The following is a 23,041-nucleotide window of genomic DNA, read 5'->3' as shown; positions in this document are numbered from 1 at the left end:
GACTAGTCTATTGAGACAAAGTCATAAAAATAGCTTTAAGTTAAACCACAGTCTCCCTCCCTTCCTTTACTGTATATCCCTGAAGACAACATTCAATTTGTTTTATATTCCTTGGTAAAAAAAGCAACAGCCCATGACTTTTATGTTATGAAACTTTGACAATAGATTTATGTCACAGTTTAAAGACAAAGCCGCTGTAAAGGAAAACAGAAAGATGAGTTCTCTGTTGAAGAGCCCTGAAATATGGAGCCAATCAACCGTTGTAACCATATGTCAGCGAGGAGAAGGGTTTGCACTCATTACACTGTATCTGCCGGCTTAGTTTTACGAGACCATTAAGAAAAGGGATAGTTGAGACGGGGGGAACAGATGAGTTGAGCTGGGAATGTGCCCGGGGGTGGGAGAGAAGATGCATTGTGGGGATTCGGTGGTAAATTATAGAACTGAATTCAATCTTCACCTGAATAAAGAAAATAAAAAAAGTATGACTGGTACAACTATGACTAATGAAAACACATTAAAACAATGGTAATGTACTCTATTTCTTTATGTTATCAAGGTATACACAACAGAATTAATGCTTTATTGCTCATTTTTCCTATTTAAGTGAATCCAATGTGATTAATTGATACTTTAAATGTGCATAGGACTATTGGGAAAACACTAGAGCAAAGAGTGTTATTGTGGTCAAGTAAGGCATCGTATTTAACTTAAATGGTATCCTATAGTAAAAAGGTTATATAAATTGACTGTTTCAATGGATCTGTTTTCCTATTTCTTTACCTTCTCCCTCCCTACACTCCCTCTCTGTTATTTCTGATTGCTTTGCCATGCTGTTGCAGTTTCCCTTGAATCTTTTGAAGACACAGCAAGAGACAGGACGCTGTCTTCCTCAAACACGTTCTCAGTGTCTCTTTGATCAGATTTATTCGAGTGCATACATCCTTAATTTGCCGTCTGCTTGACGCTTTGATCAGAAGGAGAATCTCACACTCTGCCAGCAATGTTTGGTCATGTAGCAACACAAAAAACTAGTGCTTTAACTTCAGTCTAGTTTGATGTTTTTGTCTCTTTCATAAGTCTTTTTAAGCTATGATTAATTAGGCTTTAGTTGTACGGAAATGCAAAGGATAAGGAATAGCTTTCCTGGCTGTGTACGAAATTTACAAAATCCATCGGCCAGGAAATTAAAATAACAAAAGGCTGACTAGATAACAAATTATAGCTCGCTTTCAGTTTTATTTGTATAAAAATGACACAATGTGGTCTTACAGGGGGGTTTGTTACCGTGCTAGAAAAGCAGTTTCTCCTGCTTCCATCGTTAAAGCTAACCTTGTCTGGTAGCAGTAGCCTCCTAGCTATATATCAGACAGACATGAGACCGACCAATTACACACTTTTCCTTTAAGAATTGATTTGTCTAACAAGATAAAAAGGTTACAGAGATTACAACTACTAATTCCTTATAGTTTTAGGGTAAAAGTATTCTTACTCCATCCGTTGCAGTGACAGTCAAGTCAAACTTGTCCAATCCTTCATCCCGGTCCAGAGATGTGCTGGTGCAAATCTGGCCAGTCTCCTTGTCAATGGTAAAGTGTGTTGGTGCTGTGCTTCCAGAACCAGAACTCAGGATGTAGGATATAGCGCCAAAGGAACCACGATCCTCATCTGTGGCTGAGACCTGAGGGAAAAGACACACAAGGTTAGACATGGACGGTCCATCGGTGCCAAACAGCCCGTGAGACATAAGGATTTCAAGAAGCATTGGACCAACACACCCAGCAGGTCCCAAAAATCTGCATTAAAGAAAACTTACATGTGTCATAATGGTTATATACGAGCTGAGGGCCTTTCTGTTATGACAATAATGTCCCATATTATAGTCACCTCACTGCCCATACATCTGCACTTGTCAAAATATCACACACCATAGCACTACTTGTTATGATTTCCAGAGGACTATAAAACTGAGCATCTGGGAGAGCAATTCCCTTTTATAGATCACAGACACACTGTATGAAAAAAAAGGAGAAATCTCCCCCATGGTGTGTTTGGAAAATTGGTAAAAGGACAGGTGGTACTGTTACCATGGATACAGAGGGAGGAACTGACAGGTAACCTTTAGCTAAAGGGAGAAGTGTTTTGACGGAGGTTGTTTGTTTGGTTCAGACGTCAACAGAGGCACTAAAATAAGTGTTGGAATGTCAAACTGTTTTTTATCTGGCAATTAACTAAGATGCAGACTGACTGACTGGGAGAGCCAGACACCTACAACATTAATCCTTCTCTCCCACGAACGACTTTAAACTGATAGCACAAAGACACATCAGACAGAGGTCTTGATCCAGCTTTTGACTTTTTTATCTCATCTACCTCACATATTTATTTCGCCTGCACGCACACAAACACACACACACACACACACACACGCTCACAAACATACAATTTATGCTCCGTGCAAATCTATTAGAACACTCATGAATCCCAAAATACAACAAAGATTTGTTTTTTTATTTCATTTTTATCTAGTTTTCCTGTTTGATTGTGTTTCTTATTTGCTGTTATGTTTTATTGTGAAGCACTTTTCAACTTTGTTTTGAAAGGTGCTATATGGATAAAGTTATTATTATTTCCTTGCAAAACACAAAAAGGAAATGTCCTCTGTGCTCCAGGGTCCTGACTGAAGTTTTACACCGTCCATAACATTGTTTGGTGGCGTTTATGGTGCTTGTTAAAAGTAGCATTCTCCCTCAGATCTCGATGCCTTGAAGGCGAGCCAAGATCCGGGAGTCCTCATGACATCGCTCCCTCTCTGTCATACAATCTTTCTAATAAGGCAACAGAAAGATATCTGATTTTCTAGTAACTTTTACTTTCCATTTAGTTTTTGTGTAAATAATGATTACAACATTTCTGGCAAAGGGAGGATATTTTTAGGGTTGTCCTCGACCAAAGAAATTCTTAGTTGACAAAAACTCCTACGGTTTTGAATTGATTAATTTATTTAATCAACAGATCTGCGAGTTTCTCTGCAAAGAGTAACACAAAACCACCAATTCAATAAAAAAAAAAAGATTCATTCAAAATCACTATCAACTAATTGACTAAGAGGGGGCGGCCCTATTCGTTCTACTGTGTCCAGCTGAAATAATAAAAAAATGTGATAATACACAATGTAAATAGAAAACATACAGTATATAACAGAGATTTTATGAACAAAGTCATAATACCATGAGAATAAAATCGTATCTAATATATATGTTATGTCTGTGTTTAAGGTTTAATGATTTCATCACAGGTCTGAATCCTACATGTGAACTTGCCCTGGCCTTGAACCCCAGAGGACAACCATAGCAGACATCCGGCAACGACCTTCACTCCGTCCCCCCAACACATGTCTACACCATTACAAATACCTACTGGCTATACACAGATGGACAGAAACACAACCACCCGACTCACACAGGGAATATTAGAACAGCTCCTTTAGGGTTTTTAGTCGTAGTGGAACTGCGGCTAGACGCTTGTGGTTTTTGAGGGGTCGTACTGAACCTCTTCCTTTGGTCAGTGTTTACAGCTAGGGAATTTAGATCATTGCTGGGACGTCCTCCAGAGTAGTGTTGAGACTAACACAATCTTTTGGGATCTGTGCACGTCTGGGTGTTCGTCATATCTTTCTGAATGTCTGTGATGGATTAGCCACCTGTGGTGATGAGAGCTGGACGAACGTGTACATGCTCACACACAGACACTCACATGTATGATGACCCCATCCTTTTCACATAATCTAATTAAAGAGGCTTTAACACCCATGACCGCCCACCTGGTCATAGAGTGACTTCATCGTCACCTCTATATTTACCCAATAAATTATGTTGCAGGTCACATTCAAAGACAAGGGAAAGGGTGCTCAGTTTTTGGAAATGGCTTGCATAGAGGCTGGGAACAAGCAGTAGAGCAGGTCATTGATTCTCCACACACTCTAACATGTAAAAACCCTCAGCAGTATGGTATGGATTCTTCATGCTCGAAAAAAAATATGCAAGGCAAACATGAGGTTGCACTAAGAAAACACCTATGAGAGAACACTTTTATTGTAACCTTGGGAGCTATAAAATGAAAGATGTAATGATTTGGGGTTTTCTGCTGCAACATACTATATGCACCAGAGCAGTTTTGTGGTTCCAGACTTTAAATGCAAAAGTTGAACATAGAAAAACTAATGCAGAGGGACAAAACAGAGACAAACAGACAAAGAAGCAAGAATGCATGACAGTATTGTAAAAGCACAACAGTTTGAAATGTGTAGCAAAAAAAAAGGAATCACATCAACCCTCCAGAAAGAAAACAGTAGCTTTTAAGGATCAACACTGTCATCAGTACATTTCCCTGATGTCAATCAGTTTACACTATGCAGACCAGAAGGTTGGATCAAACCAACATGCCGATTCAGTACCAACAACTCCTCTCCCAATTCGCTGCAGTATCCTGCATATGTCAACTAAAAAAAGTAGCACAGCTTTCAAGCCAATAACGTAATCTAGTAAACACACGCACGTCTTCGTAAATCAAGAGATCTGGTGGACTAGACGAGGGTGTTTGCCAGAGAGGAATTCCTCCCACGCCAGAGCCTGCTCTCTGATGCATGACCAGCCAGCCTCAGCTCTGCACACCTATTCCTCATCGTGCTATCCAGGGGGTTAGCCGCTGTGATAAACATACGATACACAGACAGGCGCCCATACCTTTCAACATCTTAATGTCTCATGCTCTTAAGTCTATATGCTTTTATAGTATTAGTCTCTGTGATATTTGTGGGATCTTCCACATTAACACAGATTCTTGGGTGTGGGTGTTGACAGCAGGGTGGTCATGTTGTTAGAAAAGGTCTATAGTCTGGTCCACATGTTTGTGAATTGCTTTTAAGCATGACATTGAACCTCTAAAGTGCGTTTCTACATACTGTTAGTAGTTTTGGATGAGGCCACATTTATATTTATCCAGTTGAGGAACAAAAAGCATTCACATTGTTTGGTGGTCATTATTATATTAAAGGGCCATAATGGTAGTTTTACTAATTGACTTTCACACATCACTGGCATGACGTAAAACTAATGGCTGCCAGAAAGGTGGTGAAATCGTGGAGTGTGATTCACTTTGGAAAATGGTCTTTAGTAATGCTAAGTATACACAATTTGTAGTTAATGGGCTTATACGTGCAAAACCTCCAATGTGGGTCTTTTCTGTGCACTGATATCCCACCTTAAGTCACAAAATGCCAAAGTGTCCTATGTAGGGAAAATGGCTCAAACATGTCCGTTAATGATAAGTGTCTACAGACGAAGCGTTTAAAGTTGATTATCACTTTTCGTGTGCAATATCTTACCTACCAGCTGTGTAGTCTCCTTTTTGACTTTGACGACGATGTACTGGCCTTTCACAGCATTTATCAGTCAAAAAATCATCAAAACACAAATGGACTTCAGTTAAGCATCTGCTAACCATCTGAACTTGTAATACATGAAACATAAATTCACCCATCGTGTAGGTCATTGACCAACTACTATATATCTGTTAAAAGACACAGCCTAAGAAGGACTATGTGAAAAACAGTCAGGGAGAGCGTGCAGAGTATCGAATTCGGCCAGGACTCGTGCCTGGAGCTTTTTGTCCAGTGAGAGCCATTCATCCCTGGCTTGGACAGGAGAGAAGTAATCACTCACCGGAGCATTAGCAAAGATCCAGACCTCATCATTCATTTGCCTCACTCTTCTTTTACAAGCGCTCTCTCTTTCTGTTTCTTTGTCCCTCTACCTTTCCAATTAGCATTTCTCTATCGTACGGTATGTTTCGACAGTCACGCTCTTTCTCCTTCGCGTCTCTGAGGGTGGACTTAGATGTCTGAAACAAACCTATGCCTTTCCTTAATGCTCACACATATCACCCAAAGTAAATGCCTGGCAGGAGTATTTCATGCTGCAAAGAAAGAGGGGTCTCCTGTCTGGGATGAGTTGCAAATAAACAGCTAGTATCTAATGATACAAGTAGGGCAACATCTGTTCTCTGCAGTTTGTCTCTGTAAAACATCGGTTAGTGTCAGAGGGAGTCTGCGCACGGCTTCTCGGACGCAGCTGCAGCTCTGCAGCAGCTCTGGACTTTTATAGCTACTCATGAAATAGAGGCAGAGAGGGAGATTACATAGGCTTTTACAGTAAAAGTAGTTGTCCCAAACTAATCTACTCTTCCACTGACTGGTGCCAGGCCTGAATGTTTATGTGGTAATCATCATCTGAGAGGTCAAATAGGCCAAGAAGAAGTCTAAAATTAAAGCAAATGTTGTCCAACCATATGCGGAATATGCAGTTTATACAACCTGGGTTACTTTAGTAGTATTCCCCATCAATTAGATTCACGTTATGATGATACTGTACTCTGAACTGGCATTGATTCTTAGTTGTTGACTTATTCTTTCATTAGATCATAATTAGAATAAAAATAATTCTGCCATTTGCCTTCATTGTCTGTTTCAAGTAAAGCAAATCTGGGAGATCTTGGTTAATCGTTTACCATGACTACACATGTTTCTTTCCCATTCTGACTTATTTTTAGGGGTTATACTGCATTCCTTGATCTCATATATTAACTTCATAAGCACAATCTAATTATTAGGGATATAAATAATTGCACCAACTCTGAGAATAAGAAAAAACTTGAATTATCCTCCAAAGCAGCAGCAATGCCCATAAAAGAGCATGATATACTTGAGGCTTGGAAACTGAATGCATCATTGTTGAAGTTATTTACAACAAACTGAAACTCTCTGGATTTCAAAGCAAAAACTGTGTTGGAGTGTCGGATAGAGCTTAAACATTAATTTAACTCTGTTGCTCTTTTTCTGCCGACACATTCCTTTGCTCTCCTGTGAGCTGCATTCCTCATATTAGGAATTCTCAAGTCTCCAAATCAATTTCTGCCTCTCTGCTGCCAGTGAGTTGAGGCACTATGGGTACAATTAAGATATACGACAAGGAAGGAGAGAAGGGAGGGGACGGTCGGAGACGGGGGGAAAATAGTTTGGCAAAGGAACAAAAGGCAGGGCTAATGATAACATGAGACCTTGAAATGGGAACGAGGACGGCCGAGGCTTCATCTCTCTTCTCATTCAATCTCCATTCCTCCCTTGACCTCCCCTTTCTCTTTTAGCTTCTCCCCTCTTTTTGTCCTCTCCCTCACTCGTTCTTTCAGCACCCTATTACGGCAAGTGCTTGTTGTCTTTCATGTGGAGTTCACGGCTGGAAATGATTAGCATGATCAAACCACTGAAGGGAGGGGAAGGGGAGGGAGGTGAAAGAGGCAAAGCGATAGAGAATGACTTCTATATTTGGAAGAAAGAATGCTAATAATATTAATGAACATAATAAGGGATGGCGGCCATTTAAAAGTCTCACTGCCGTTTTCTCTGTGCATACTTGTACACAAATACACACAGGAGGACATACTGTATTTGTAGATTTTCCACACTCAAAGCTAAACAGTAAACTATACCACAGAGTTACAGCTTCAGCCCACAAAGTTTAACGTGCAGACATGTGGTGTGTGTTAGGAAGTTTATCTTTGGGCTGCATCTCATGTTAAAGGACACAGGAGCCGTTGTTCAGGAATATACACAAGAAGAGTCAACGCATTTATGTCCCATGCTTGGATTTTCCCATCCCTATATCTGGTATGTTTTTTTTCCAGTTATATATACGAGTCTGCTATGATTCACCGTCCAGATACAACCCTTTAAATGGAAATGTGTAGTTGGAATAAATATCATAAGTGGTGCATTCCTTTCTAAATTAGACATCTCCAGTACTACAACCTAGCATTAATGCCAGCTATGTCACCATTAGAATCAGAATCAGGATCAGCTTTATTGGCCATGTATGCGAACATATACAAGGAATTTGACTCTGTTTTTTCCATTGCTCTCAATTTACATATATTAGAAATAGACCAATAAAACAGAAAACAAAGACAACAAAGAAGAATAAGGGAGGCATAAACATTTAACTAGTATAGAGCTGCATAGATCAAGAACAAGCTGTCATCTCTTTTTTGAAAACAGGTAGAGGAAGAAAGGAAAGGGAGTCGACTGGGAATGGAGGTTAAAAATGAGGTCTGAAGGAGATAAAAAGCTTGTTACAGGGATGGACAGACGGATAGAAGACCACAATGAGGGATGACATCACCTTACGGGACTGAAAAGAGAGATAAGAGACAGAGGGGATTTAGATGATAGTGATCCCATTGTGCTCAAAGCCCTGCAATGTGGCAACTCTTAACCCGGCGGTGCAACAGTGTGAGTGCCTGTCTACTGTTTGTGTGTGTCGAAGCTTCATTTCCCCTTTTAAGATTTGAGTCCTGGTGGATCTGAGTGACAGCTGGTCTAATCAGCGCAGAAATCAGCACTATCTTTCACTTACTGTTAAATATTTATAGCCGTTTAAACCCTGTCTCTGTCTGTGTCCAAGGCCTCAGCAAGACTCACCCTGGCTGGTGCAGCAGCTGCCAACCACAAAGGTGCATAGCTGTGAAATACCAGAGATTTTATTGTCGCTATCTGCTTATGGGGAAGCTAATGAGGAGCTCGGGGTCAGGTGTCAAAGTTAAAGGGGGAATGTGCACATACACCACCCACAGAGACTAATGGAAATTCTCACTGTATATTTGCAGTTGTGGTCATTAAATTGTCTTAAGTCTGCATGCGATAGAGGCAATATGGCCCAGAACCATCAAGACTTTTTCTTCCAAAGCATAATTAGGGAAATCAACACCGCGCCCTTGTAACTGATCCTTGATCAGCAATCAAATTCAGGCATCTGTGAGCTTAATGAGGCTTGACGCTGTTCCATTGTTGACGAGCAACGCAACCGTTCTGTTTTATGTTTCTGAAAATATCAAATATACTGCAAAAGTAAAACAAAAGCTACTAAAACAGAGAGAACAAAACCCAAGACAGGAAAGTTTTTCTCCGGGCCATCATTTTTGATTTACACTCTGAGGTCTGAAATGTAAAGTGAGCGATGATTATCACTTATTGTCCTCCAGTTGTAATTTAGCTCCAGAGATGAAGGGAAAACAGTAATTAAGGAGTGAGAGAGCACAAAGACGGACTGGAGTAGTTGGACCTCAGACAGAGGACTGCTGTCTGAGACTCTCTAAACTGTTGGGTTTTTTGGATGAATGAGAGGACGAATGATTGAGCGTGAGCGGCCCACAGTTGCCTTGGGGACACCGCTCTGGGTAATTTAGAGTCCTCCAACTAGCTAAAACGGCAGTGTATGTTTAGGAGGATGCATCTGTGTTTCTGCTGGGGGCAGACGTGTGTGTGTATATATAAATCATGGGCATTTTGGTGGTTTATCCAATAAAAACATGACAAAGAGACAGAGAGTGTGGAATCTGTTTTGTTTTTTTTCCTTCACTGGTACACCACAGGATTTTATTTTCTCTTTGACGAGTGTATGGGGCTTCCAGACCACTGTTAGAGTATATCATTGGGAGCGGTCACTTGGAATTTGAGGGTGGTAATCTTGTTGATGGTTATTGTTTCCAATTTGTGCTTTATTTTCAAAGCATGTCAAGGTAACAGGATAAGAGGCTAGACGTTTGTTCATTCTACAGCAAAAGACTCCATCTACTCTGTTGGCCATTTTTCAGTTTGCTTTACAAATTGGCAAATGCTGTGTTATGACACCCAATAAACGTGTATGTGTGTGTGTCTGTGTGTTTTGTGGGCAGACACAGTGAGCAGCTCTGATTATGGGTATTGATTTGTCCATCTGTGAGAGCATAAAGTAGTGAAAACGGCAGATCAATAGGTGTGATTTGAACATCTGTCATGTGGACAGCTGCTGAAGGAGTGGAGGTCAATGTCAATTTCCTCCAGAGATCTAAAATTTGTCTAAATAAGATTCTGTCATCAGCAAGAACTCAAAATGTTTTAAAAATATAAGCCTAAATCAAACATTTTGTTAAAATCTTTAAGTTAACAAGACTGGAACCGTAGTTAATCAGGTGTCTGTTTAATTTTAGATTTTTGGGATAGAGCAGAACCCCTTACCTCCCCACATAATATGGTTCAAGTTTTTACGCAAATAGAGACACTCAGACACACAAGATACCTTCTAAACATGCTACACAAAGCTTCAGGCTTATCCCTGTTGATTTCACAGCTTCACTCCACTAAACCAAAATAGTGTTTCTAAGCCTCTGTAGCCCTCCGCCCATTCCGTCATGCTTCCTGGATGTGATCCCTGAGGAAGTGGGACAGTTTCATCATGATGCTGTAAGGCTAAGGACAATGGACTTAATTAACTCTTGCCAAATAAAGCCGAATTTTGGTTGTGGCTAGTACATTTTTCTAACCGTCACAAACGTGTTTTACTGTCTAAATAGTACTAAATGGGGCTGGGCAAAAAAATTGTCATTTTAATTTATTATCTTTTAGTGATATCATATTGTTGACGTTGATGTCCAAATTAATGATTACAAGAAAATTTTAAGTAAAAACGTACTATTGTAGGTTTTAGATTACACATTTGAAGAGTTTTGAGTAATGTGAAAATGATGTATCATATTTGCTGTTGTTGACTTGCCTTCTTTTTTAAATGTTTAACTAAGAAGAACATTTTAAAAAGCTTGTAAAACGTCAAAGCAAATTTTTAGATGTATCAATTGACTGTGGCCACTGGACATTTTTCTTGTGAGGTGCAGACTTGTTTGGGGAGTGAATCTAAACAGGACTCACTGAGAAGCCACAAACATCCCACTACCACTCCCCACTCAAAACATGGCAGATAAAAATGACTGTCTTCATACAAACACAGAGGTAACTGACAAAAATAATTTGTCACTGCCGCAGTGATTCCTTGTATTTTACGCCTACGGCACTGCAGCCTTGGTTAGGGCATTGTCGTTCATTGCCAGATGGTCGCCTTTAAGTCTAAGACTCATTACATTATTTATCTATTACTTTCCCTGCCTTTGGGCTAAGAATACAATACATCTAGCCAAACTTCAGTTAAAGGATTCTACACTGACATGTTTCCAATTCAAACTAAATCACAGCTTTATATAGTTAATCTGAAACCAAGTCCCCTTCTTTGGAGCAGCCTTTTTTTCTAGACAAGCTTCCAGGCTAGTTGAAGCCTGATTTTCTCCACATAAACATTTATGTTTCAGTGTCATTTTATTTCTCGATCTGTAAACCCACACGCAGCTATGTGGGAGGCTCACACTAATAAGGCAGAGTGTGTTTATCATTATAAGTAAGCTAGGCTTTATTGGGGACAGACTAAACCACGTTTTTGTGTCCTCTAGTAATGGTCGAACAAAGAGCCAATACTCATCTATATCAATATTAGTTTCAGGGATGAGGGTCAATACAAACTGTGCGTCTGTGTAGTTTGTATGTAATCAAATCAATCTCAATCTTAAGGGTCAAAGGGGAACCAAACTTCCAGCTGTGCCTCTGTTTCCTTGACCCTAGAGATGAGTTTGTGTGTGTGTGTGTGTGTGTGTGTGTGTGTGTGTGTGTGTGTGTGTGTGTGTGTGTGTGTGTGTGTGTGTGTGTGTGTGTGTGTGTGTGTGTGTAACAGGTCATCCCTAATAATGTATGAATGTGTCACATAATAAGAGAAAGCAACACCTGCTTTCTCTGTACAAAATAATATAAAAAGTGTGGCAGCATTGAGGCAATTTTTTGTTTTTGTTGGGTTGTTTCTGAAGAATGGCAGATCAGCACTCAGAACAGATGTAACCAGCTGTGTGTATGTGTGTTTGAATCTTTGTCTATCTCGTTTTTTTTACACCAAAATCCCTTGTGTGCATCTGTAGTTTCTCCATGTCACTCCTTCTTTGCCTCGTTCTGCCTGAGGTCAGGCAGTCAGTGACCTCCACCTCAAGGAAGTGACAAAAGTAAAAGATAGCAGGAGCAACCTCTGAGCTTTGAGCTTACATCTGGCGTTGAGTTACTCTGATAGTCGTTGACTGCAGAGAGGCACAGCAGGCCCACAGGGTCCATGTGTGTGTATTTGTGAACAGTTTCGACCGGGCCTTCACACTTCAAACAAAAAAAACAGTGGGTTTGTAATCCTATAGTGTCTCTTTATCAAAGCAGTGACATCTCCAATAAGAATACACACTGCAGGTAGCATTATAAAAGTGCCAGTCTTAAACAAGGGTGAAAAGCAGGTCAGGATACAGAAGTAAACCACTGACAGGCCTGTTTATGACAGCTGCTGTAAAAGCTCACCCTCTCCCCGTTCATGCACTGCAAAAATGCCCTTTCAAATTTAAATTGAAACATTTTGTGAATTGTCTTGCTTGAAATAAGCAAAATGTGTTTTGGTGTTCTCATCACCACAGCGATCCCTTGTCTTTTCCACAAGCCCCGCCATGAGGTTGACATTTGTGATTGACGTGAAGTGTCTGCATTGATTTGTCAGTGCCAAGCACATCTATTGCTGTGGATGTACAATATGTGCTATGTACAATATGGGTGTTAGGTCTCATAATTATAAAAGGTTTAAGCAATGCAAAATGAAATAGCTATTTTGTCTCAAGAGCAAGTTAAGAATTCACCCTTGTGAAAGCCAATAACGGGGGATGGAGTGTTAAAGCATAATGGTTGATCTTTAACGGACATGTTCCTTGAATCAAACTAAACAAAACCCCCAAATGAGACATTCAGAGCATTAATATAGCAACAAACTAGCACTATGTGCTATGTAAAGATATAGAGGAGTAATGTCTACCTGACCATTAAGCTGCACATGTGCAGTCCCACTAGATAATCTAATCCCTATTCAAATCATATTGGCAGTTAATCACACTTTCCAAGACTAATAATGTCCTTTTCCATTTCACATTATTAGTATTTTTTTTTTTTCTCTGCAGAAAATAAACATAAACATAATTTTAAGGTGTTCTTGCCTGCTGCTGTTGATGCCTCAGTAATGCTGCTTCCCTACTGATCTTTGTATTCTGAATTAATGCAAAATCTGTTAAGATCTTCCCCGGCTGACAGTAATGTTGTATAACCAAAATGGATGTGCATTCATGCGTATCTGATTGTGGCTGTTAAAGCTGTTCAAAACTCTACATGCCCTTGACCTTGTGCATTTTCTGTAGTCATGTGCATGACGAGGGTCAAACAATAAGCAGGAAAGATTAACTGCTGCTAATATTGGAACTCAGACTGACAATGGAGCTAAGTTGATTGTGCAGTTAGGAGTAACAGGCAGCTATGATAACAGGATTAGCCTCTCATTGACCCAGGCCTTAAACACAGCCAGTGTCAGAGATGGGTCACTGGTGACTGTTGAGAGGAACATATAGAGGTTCTTCTGTCTGCGTTATTGCTCATTACCATCAGGGTCAACGGCAAGATGAAACTAAACACAGTTAGCAAATTTAATGTTGAGAAGGTTAAACTACTGAGGTCCCATGCAAGACCCTGAAGGTCATGAACTCCAGCTGCTACACAAGTTGTGTGTTAGAAATTTAGAGACCGATAGGTACTGTTAAAACACATAATTGTCATGAACCCACACACGCAAGTACACACACACACACACACATGCACATTATGCACTCTTACTGACACATGAACTGCTGATCGGTCAGCTTGTAGTCAAGGCAATTACATCTTAATGAATTCTATTGATTAACTTTATTCTGCTGAAGGTTCAGGAGCCAGACCCTTGTGTGCTCCACACACATACGCACACACCCTAGTCTACAGTATAACTAAGTTCTGCTTAATTGACCCAGAGGGACATAAAAAGCCTCCATGTTTATTTGTGGGGAAAGATAATAGACACTGCGATTTCATATTCATACACAGCCTGAGGAGTTGAAAAACTAGCTTATACTTGGTAAATTAATTTCCTGCACATGTAAGGCGAATATGAGGAAGTGGCGGGAAACACAGTCCTGATTCCTAAAGCACCTGTTAAATCAAAGTTCGTGTGGGACAAAACCTCAGAATTTTGACTGTGCTTAGAAGAGCCGGCCAAGTTCTTTTGGGATAAACTGTTCTGTCTGAAGCTACTCTAGCTGCTTAAATCCGCTTTGTCCTTCTCTTCTGTTTTTCCTTCAATCGGTCCGTCAGTCGTTTGAGGGAGGATGGATTTAATTGTTCCTTTGGGTCGGTAACTTCAACATTTGCTTCTCTGTCCCTCTGATTTCAGTGCAAAAAAAAGACCGTGTGGACAGTGATGGCTCAGCCAAACAGCGGGGAACCTATCAGATTAAAGCGATCACCGGAGGACTCTTAAAACCAAAAACACACTTGGCAAACCAGGTTGTCAGTGATATAGAGCATCCATTAAAGATACATTCATGCGCACAGAGGTACAACACATGTGCGCAGTCGGCCTCCCCGTTATCATCCCATCCTCCACTAGCTAGCTCAGCCAACTGGAATTTCCAAGAAAAACAGGTTGGCTAGGCATGATGCGGCCCCGGGGTCAGAGACACAGCCAACTCCTGCAGGGAGCGAATCAGGCAGGGATGAAGAAAAGGGGAAAGAGAGAGAATGTGAGACAAAAAAAAAGAAGAGGGAGAGGGAGGTTAGCGTTGCACACCTACAGATGTGTGGAAAGAAGTCTTAAATCAGCTGCACGTCCGCACTTCATCAGTCAGCTCCCTGGGAAATGACTTCTCAACACAAAGACCCACTGCAAGCACTGTACAGCACAGTAGTAGCCCCGAACCCAAACACTGCAGACATGAACTGGGCAGACAAGGCCTGAGCCACGTATCACTCCATTGTCTCCAATAAAAAAACTATAAAAGCACACCACAGGTATTCAAAGGAATGTGGAATGCTTACACAGTTGCTTTATCAGTTAAGCAGTGTTGGGAAACTGAAAATCTTAATTGCTTGAACAGAGGCGATGAAGCAGATATAAACTGAAAAGAAGATTCATTTAAAGCTGAATAGTCTCCAAATAGAGAGACTTTAGCTTCAAAGAAAGAAATAATGAGGCTCCAGTGACTCTGATTAATTGAGGGGGCTTTTTCTATCTTCATCACTCAATCTTTGCTGCTATCTGTATTTCAGCGGTTTTCATTCACTCTGCTGAATCATTACAACAGCGCCTCTGACGTCATTACGGTAAAGAATAACGGATTATCTCATGCAGAAAGTTTAATCTACCTTACATTTGCAGTTGATAGAAAAATATGCCGTCACACTGCTTGAGAAATGTCGATCATGGTAAAAGTTGAACTATGTCTTTAGCAGAGTGAAGCAAGCCGCAACACACATGCTAATAATTTGTGATGCAGTCCACATCTCAATGGACAGAATCTCTGCACTCTGCTTTGTGAATCATGATGCACCTGTCATTGTCGTCCTAGTGAGAAAGAAAGAAGGAGGTGTAAACAGAAGTCATGACTGAAAGGGACGAAAGAGTGATCCCACTAATGGGTTTGATACTGAGAGATGAGGTGAAAGTTGCCTGTACAATATGCGTCAGAAGGAGTGGAAATTGTTAGGATAAGAAGTGTGCGTGAGGAAAAGTGGATAGCAAGGAAGGGAGAGAGGGAGCTGAACTAATGTGGCGTTTTAGAGATGTGTAACAGAGGGTTTAGGAAAACAGAGCAGAGGGGATGGACTGAAAGTCGAAGAGAATAGAGGATAATTAACACTTCAAAATATAAAGAAGATGACAGAATAGTATTTATGGTTTCATTTGAAGTATGTGTGATGTAAATGCATTTCTGTGACTCTACTTTAGATGTCTGTTGTCTATTTTGGCATAATTTACACCCATAAAGGAGGGGACAACAGGTGATGAAGGTTGGGAGGTTTAGCAGGGAGTTAGAGGGGAGATTATCTTAAAGTCACGGGGTAAACAGACCTCCAACACAGTAAGCCAAAGGGTTCAAAGTAGAAGGCGCTGACTAAGATGCACTAAGCCACACAGTAATGGGAAATGATGGGGTCCCAGCTATCACATGGCCGGTCACATCAATGCTGCCTGGGATAGGGGTGAGAGAGGGCGGTGGACTGGGGGGGCTGGCGCAGATTATTACCCAGATCAAAGCCACGTTTGAGTGGATTTGGGTTTTCAGAAATGGGAGGAGATCAGGGGCAGTGAGTAGAATGAAGGGAGGGCGGAGATCTAAATATACTGTAAACTGTGTTTCAAAAAGGTTTAAGTCGTTACGCACCTCAAACACATATTATTAAGTGAAATAAGCTTAGATAGGCTACTCCTTCTCTGAAACTAAACCCCTTAATACAGCGTTCACCATCTCTTTCAACATGCACCTGCTATGACAGATTTGCATCCTGCTGCCTCTCTTTCCCAACCCCCACATTAAATGCGCTGCTGCCAAAAACAGCTTCTGCCCAGGCTTCCTCTCTGTTTGCTTACCCTTTAATGTATTTACTTGACCTCCAAGAGGCATCCTCATGATGGTGTTTTTCACACCCCTCAACTCCCCCCATCAGCTCAGATAGCAGCATCGTACCTTAGCAAGCAAGCGATGCTCACCATCACCAGGCTCACATTTAGCTCAGCTCAGCACTTACATAGGAGAAGGGACAACTGATACAACTGCAAAAACAAAAGAGGGATAAGATACAATGGCAGAAAGAAAAAAAAGATTGGTACGGAGGGATGAACATGATAGAAGGTAAGTAAATAGAGGTAGACAAAGCTTGGGGGAGGGAGAAGAAGGTCCCTGCTGTCTATGAAATCGTATTGGTTTTCTCTTTCATTACAGACACCGTGTTGACTTTGCACTCTGCTTGCCCCCTTGTGAATTAACTACACTGCCCTGACACACACACATGCACACACACAAACTCATATGCATTCCGAAACATGCATGGGTTATATGTGCAAACTGAACAGTTATGCATTTCCTTTGTTTTGACCACATATACAGCAGTGATTTAGTTTCTTTTCAGTTTATAATGCCAATCACCAACAAAAGCATCAGTTTTTCAGACTCTGGATGTTTCACTTGATAGGAAACCCCCCCAGCATGCAGAGATCTGCTTCTGTGTGACAAATAGGTAAATATCCCTCCGTGTGTCTATTATGAGTGAAGCATGAAAGGCAATTGCACTCAAGGAAAAGACAGCAGCTTCTTGGACGATGTAAAAAAAAAAAAAAAATGCCCCTCTGTGGTTCTATCTTAAACACATTGCTCCCAGAGGGTCAAGTAAAAACAGGCCTGTCAAACCCAGTTAACAAGCCACGATAGACGCACAATGGCACCTTGTGTTTAGGGCCAACCAAAGCGTTCACCAGATTCCCCCTTGTTGGCCGACCTTTGCACTGACAGGATATGTCTCTTTAAAACTGCTTTCTTTTTTTTTTTTACTCCTCCATTTCCCCTATTATCACTTCTTCCTCTACGTTCTTCCTTCTTCGATCCTTGTCACCTCAATCTCGTCTCCATGGCCGCTCTCTGTCTCTACCCCTCCTGTCTACTGACTCAGTTCTTATTGACAATTTGTCCCCACTGACTGGAACTCTTAAGGCATGTGCAATATTCTTTGCTCAGAGTAAAAACTGGAAAGCCTGGGTAATTGCCTATTTAACTGCAGAGATTTATTTTCCTTCCTCCACTTTTCTCTTTTATTTAATTTGGTTGTAATCCATCTCTACTTTAGAATTGTAACCCCCCTGACCAACTCTATCTTTGTACATGTTTCGTCATTACATGTATGTACAGTTTTTGATTCGCTTTTTCTTCTCTTTTCAATTTGGGTTACACTTTACTGTCCGTTACTTCATGGACAGGGTGTGTCACGAACATTTCTGGATGTTTTTTCTGCTACAGTCCACTCTCATTTTGGTTTTGACCAAGGAAGAGAACCCAAAATATTTTTGGTTGATTTGTTTTTTATTTCAGTTACTTTAGGGTGCACTGTGTTTCCTCTGTTGTACATTAATTTAGCAGTGGTGGCAGCCCACTGCTGGAAACTAACCAAACTTCAGTGTCATTGTCCTTCCGAGAAAACACACGCAACAGCACTATTGTCATTTCTGAACTTGTGAGTGTACCTTAATCCTAATTTAAACATTAAAGTGAGTTGTGTTCTGAACTGCAGACAGTGGAAACGAGATGGTGATGTGGTTTGTAAATAGACCACAAACCAAAATTGACTCCAACTCCTGTTGTTCCAAAAAGAAAAAAAACACACATACAGCACACACACATCTTGTAAACAATGGATTTTAGCGATTAACAAATGGAAAGTTTCAGTTTATTGTTCATTATTTTCCCCAAATTTCCGCTCAATACTGATGTTTCTTCACATAATTGTGCACAGACCAACATTCTGCAGAAGCTTTGCTATTAGAGTTGATACAGTTGTTGCTTAAGGCTAAAGATTGGAAGCCTTGAAACATTTAAGCCTTATATTTCAATACAATGGTGACACTTCCCTTATACTTCAATCTATACGACATTAACAAGGTTATGAAATGTCTTAGATTTACCTTTATGAAGCCCACAACTCCACACTGATGCCATTACTAAAATGAAAATGTACGTGTGACATCATCTGGCTCTAATGGACAAAAGAACAGCCAAAAACCCTTTCAAAGCAGGGAAAACCCTGTAATAAGCCTTCATTCCTCTCTTACTCCCATCCCTGCCAGGGCCTTTTTATCCCCAGTGTTTTTAATCTTTGTTTTCCCTCTTGTCTTTTCCTTCCCACTCTCCCCCCTCATTCTCTCTTTACTCCAGTCAGTGCCAGCCTCCGCTCCCTTTGTTCCCCGCTAGGTGTGGCCGATGACAGAAGGCTAGGGGGCAGTAAATTCAGGCATTGCTCTAACACTGCTTCACTGATTCGCCGCTTTGATGCTCTCGCTAATCTCCAGCACTCACTGTGGCACATACTGGCACAGATTTACGCAAGCTGTGACTACGCACTGCGCACGCACGCACAACTGCTATGAACAAAGGATAATGATACAAACAGATCCAGGCGACAGTGTATACAGTAAGATTAAACAGGATCACAAAGGCATACACAGAGTTCTGAAGTGGACACTTGGAAACTTAGACTCGTCATAACAATTTCTGTACAAAACAAGCATAATCAGATCTTCCATCAGCATAATGCATATGGTCAACTCATATTTAGGCTTACAACAGCAGATCTCCAGCTGCAATGCGCCTTCCAGTATAGAACTGGCTCCATCAGTAGATACTTTGTTTTCCCCTCGCTCAGTGTTTCGCCAGAACTGCGAACTGAGCAGTATCAGGTTCAGAAAACAAAAGAATGAGGAAAGGCTTTGTGGAGTGACACACCCAGACGTTGATTACTTTACTTAAGGTTACTCATCATCTTCGTCTTTGATTGGGGTCATCTCATAAGCCAGCACATTTTTTACAGACTGAGACAGTTCTCTCCTTTGAGTACCTCTGTACTGAACAGCATACAAATGACAAAGAAGGATATGTATTTATTGCAAGTATAATACCCACCATTTGTAAGTACCTTTCTCACAAATGTATGACTAATATCGTTGCGAATAACGAAACAATTGCTAGGGCCGCGCAGTCGCACTGGTTTTATTGGAATGTGAAGAAAACATGTCACAGGCTGTAAGGGAAATGCATTTTTCTGAAACAGAAACTATGAAGACATTATAAGACACATTCCAGTGGCAATGGACACAATTTAATTTTCTGTCAAGCTTCATTGTGACAGCAGATGTAGATCCTGTTTTAGATCAATTAAAGTTGAGTCATAATCAAAGTTAAGAGAGCTTAAGTCTCTTACTAAACCGTCCTATTCTGTAGTATTATAGAATCAGCTCAAATGAATCTAATCTTTTTCTTTGTCGTACTGTATGAGCATTTTTGGTTTCAGGCCCTTGCCATGATTTTTGATGATCCCATACAAGACCAAGCCACATGTTCTAAATACAAATAAGTATTTTTTTAAACATTTGCATTATGCCAAACTTATGATTACGTATGATGGAAGCTTAAAATCAGTCGGGAAGATTACACACAATCAGAGCATCATGGCTATATGGCACCACCAGAATGTCTTCATTAGACGGGGTCCCGAGGCAAGATGAAATGTACGACAAAAAGAAAGTTAAAGGCAACAATAAGCCCCTTCTCCTCAATGTCTTTGTCATCACCCCTGGGCTGGATTCAGTTTGCTCCACATCCCTGGCATGGGATTGAGTGTTGGATGAATAGCAGGACTATATTACCTTGTCAGCAGTGTATTAGTCAGGGCTGTCCCATTCTGACCTGCCCGCATCATGTGACGTAGCACACAGCTAGTCTTTGCAAGCCTCCATCCCACTCTGCAGCTGCTGTAAACAAGGCTCCGGGCCAGGTGTATCATGCAACATCTCTCTACAGGGGGATTCAGCTTTGCTGGCACGACTTAATTCAACAATGAAGAAACACAGCTCAGTGGAGTGCCATGGTTTTGTCATTGTCGGGTATACTTGAATGCTCCCCTTACATGGGCTTTGAAATAAAACCAAAGATGAAGGAAAGAGAAATAGAGAAGCAAGAGTTGGACTAGAAGATTCATGCCTTCCTCTGGACGCACTGGACCACCCGAGCAGTGGCCTTTGATTCCACCAAAACATGAAGATGGCTGATAATCCCTGTGAAAGCCCTTCTCGAGATCCCTCCCCTGACGCAATTCGACAACGCTACATGCCATTTAAATGTGAGATAAAGGGAAAATTGTTGTAGAATAAGTGTAACATTTGAATGTTATGGTGAAGACCATGACGATGACAAGATATGCTCCATGAGTTTTCCTACTGTAGAATAAATAAAAGAACTGATTTTAGTGTTTAAAGTCACATAATTGAATTCATTTAATCATATTAGCTTTGCCTGATCCTTCAACTTTTAACCCTGTCCTTGATTACTTGGTGGATTTGGGTTGGATTTCCGTTCTCTTTTCCAGTGGACTCTGTGATGTGAGACTGTATTAGAACCAAGACAGGAAATGATGCGATAAACCAGGAAGGTGCCTCTATTGTTAGGACTGAAAACGGAAGTTCTGCTTGGAACGATATGCTCAGGAACTGGACTTCTATGCAGAAATCACACAAAAAGCACATGGAGACACCATACACAAAACACACACAATTTTTCACACACTCTTTCTCAACATGGCAGTTAGCTTTAAGTTGCATATCCTCCAAGAAGCTTCCTCAAATGACTTATACTTCATATTCTGCATTTCAATACAAATCTACAAAGTCTGTAGTTGTTTTTAGATGTATTTTAAAATCTGTTCCCACAACAGCTATGCCAGAGGTTTTAAGTGACATCCTTCTGGCTTTGTAATGTAACAAGGTGGAAACACTGAGGTCATAACTTAACGTACTGTTAAAGAAAGGCCAACAATGAGTTCACCTTAGCAACACAGTTTATAGCAAAGTTCTGACAAAAGTTAGAAATACATAAAAAGTAAAATGCAAAACTTCCTTTACACATTTATCAACTAAGAGCTATTATAAATTATTAAAAAAAAAAATTCTATCTATAATAAAAGCATGGTTTTTAATACTAGATAGATTTTCTGATAAATTAGAGTTTGTCTGTGCTTGTTATTATCAATTATAATAATAATAATAATTAAGCCTTTATTAGTCCCACAATGGGGAAATTATTTCTCTGCATTTAACCCATCCCGGAGGAGCAGTGGGCTGCTAAGAAGCACCTGGGGAGCAACTTGGGGTTAGGTGTCTTGCTTAAGGACACCTTGGCAAGTTGCCTGTAGAGGGGTTTGAACCACCAACCTTGTGGTTGCGGGACAAGCGCTCTACCTCATGTGCCACAGCAGCCCAATTTAGATGATGTGATTGTGTATCACATTATCCAAATATATGATTTCCTCCCAAAATGATTCCATTAAGACCATAAATTATCATATTTAATTATCACCCAGCTCACACCATATGATACTTCTTAGAAGATCACATGCAGAAAAACAATTATGTCTCTGTTCACATTCAGCAAACCTCCAGATTCAGGCTGACAACCCAGCAGTTATTCTGGTCTGACTCAATAATCGCTACAGTTTGCTGACACGCATTTCACACCTCTCCTCAACAGATCCAATTAGACCTTCTTACTATGTCGCCTCAAGGGTAACACGCACATCCCCTCCATTTATGCTTTCAACACACACACTTCCTCCCATCCCTCGTGATACGCCATAAAACGACTGGTGACAGAAACGTGGTTTTTTTTCTCTATGCTTAAAATCGCAAAATTCGCTCACACAGACAGAGAGACAGACATGTAGAAAATATAACTGGCTTGCACAGCCTGAAGCCCTCAAATGGCTTCAAGCAAGCCAATGTTTGGCTGCATTGGGCATGTTCTCTTTGTGTGTCTCTCTCTAACAGCTCTGCCATTTCTGGGCAAACCTCATTATGGACAAGGACAAAAAAGGATGCTTGTCAATTAGAACATGATTAAACAGGACTTTAGCATGCTACCCACAGCGACAGACAAACATTTGTGTGTGTGCAAATGTTTAAATTTATGCGTATAAGTGAGCGCCGACAGTGACAGCCAGACTGTACAATGCGTCAGGGATTAGGTAGGAAAACCAATCTCGACCAGCCATGACCAAAACTCTGTGAAATAATAAAGAAGAAAAGCTCAACAGACAGACGCTGAGACGAAATAGCTTTCATTTGTTCATTATGGGAATCGACTCACTGGAGAACACATCTGGATTCCTCATTCAGCCTTAATCAAACAGCTGCCGTGAGGTGCTGGTTCAGAAGGAGACTACATGGTTAAAAATGTACAGTGTGCCAGTGCATTTGTGTGTGTGCGCTTTCATGTTCATCTTCTTTACGGATATTGTCATACTGTAATGAAGCTAATTGCACAAAAAATGATGTTTCAATTATGGTGAAAGGCAACCCCCTGATGTGGTCTTCTCCTTGTTTGTTCCTATGGCAGCATGATGTCACACAGAGAGACAGTCCTACTCACAAGAGCCATGCGA

At 40.7% G+C, this 23,041-nt stretch overlaps 1 protein-coding gene across 1 annotated transcript in view; it reads right to left on the bottom strand.

Moving 5' to 3' along the window:
- Nucleotides 1-23,041, bottom strand: part of dchs1b (dachsous cadherin-related 1b) — an 80,284-nt gene that overhangs the window by 20,103 nt on the left and 37,140 nt on the right. Inside the window, exon 5 of the mRNA XM_054625928.1 lies at nucleotides 1,493-1,681. Coding sequence (XP_054481903.1) covers nucleotides 1,493-1,681 — 189 coding nt within the window. The remainder of the gene's footprint in view (nucleotides 1-1,492; nucleotides 1,682-23,041) is intronic.

Source organism: Anoplopoma fimbria, chromosome 24 (genome assembly GCF_027596085.1).
Source record: "Anoplopoma fimbria isolate UVic2021 breed Golden Eagle Sablefish chromosome 24, Afim_UVic_2022, whole genome shotgun sequence".
In the NCBI taxonomy this organism is placed as follows: Eukaryota; Metazoa; Chordata; class Actinopteri; order Perciformes; family Anoplopomatidae; genus Anoplopoma; species Anoplopoma fimbria.
Note: the sequence above shows the minus strand (reverse complement) of the source record. Positions and strands in the feature narration are given on the sequence as shown.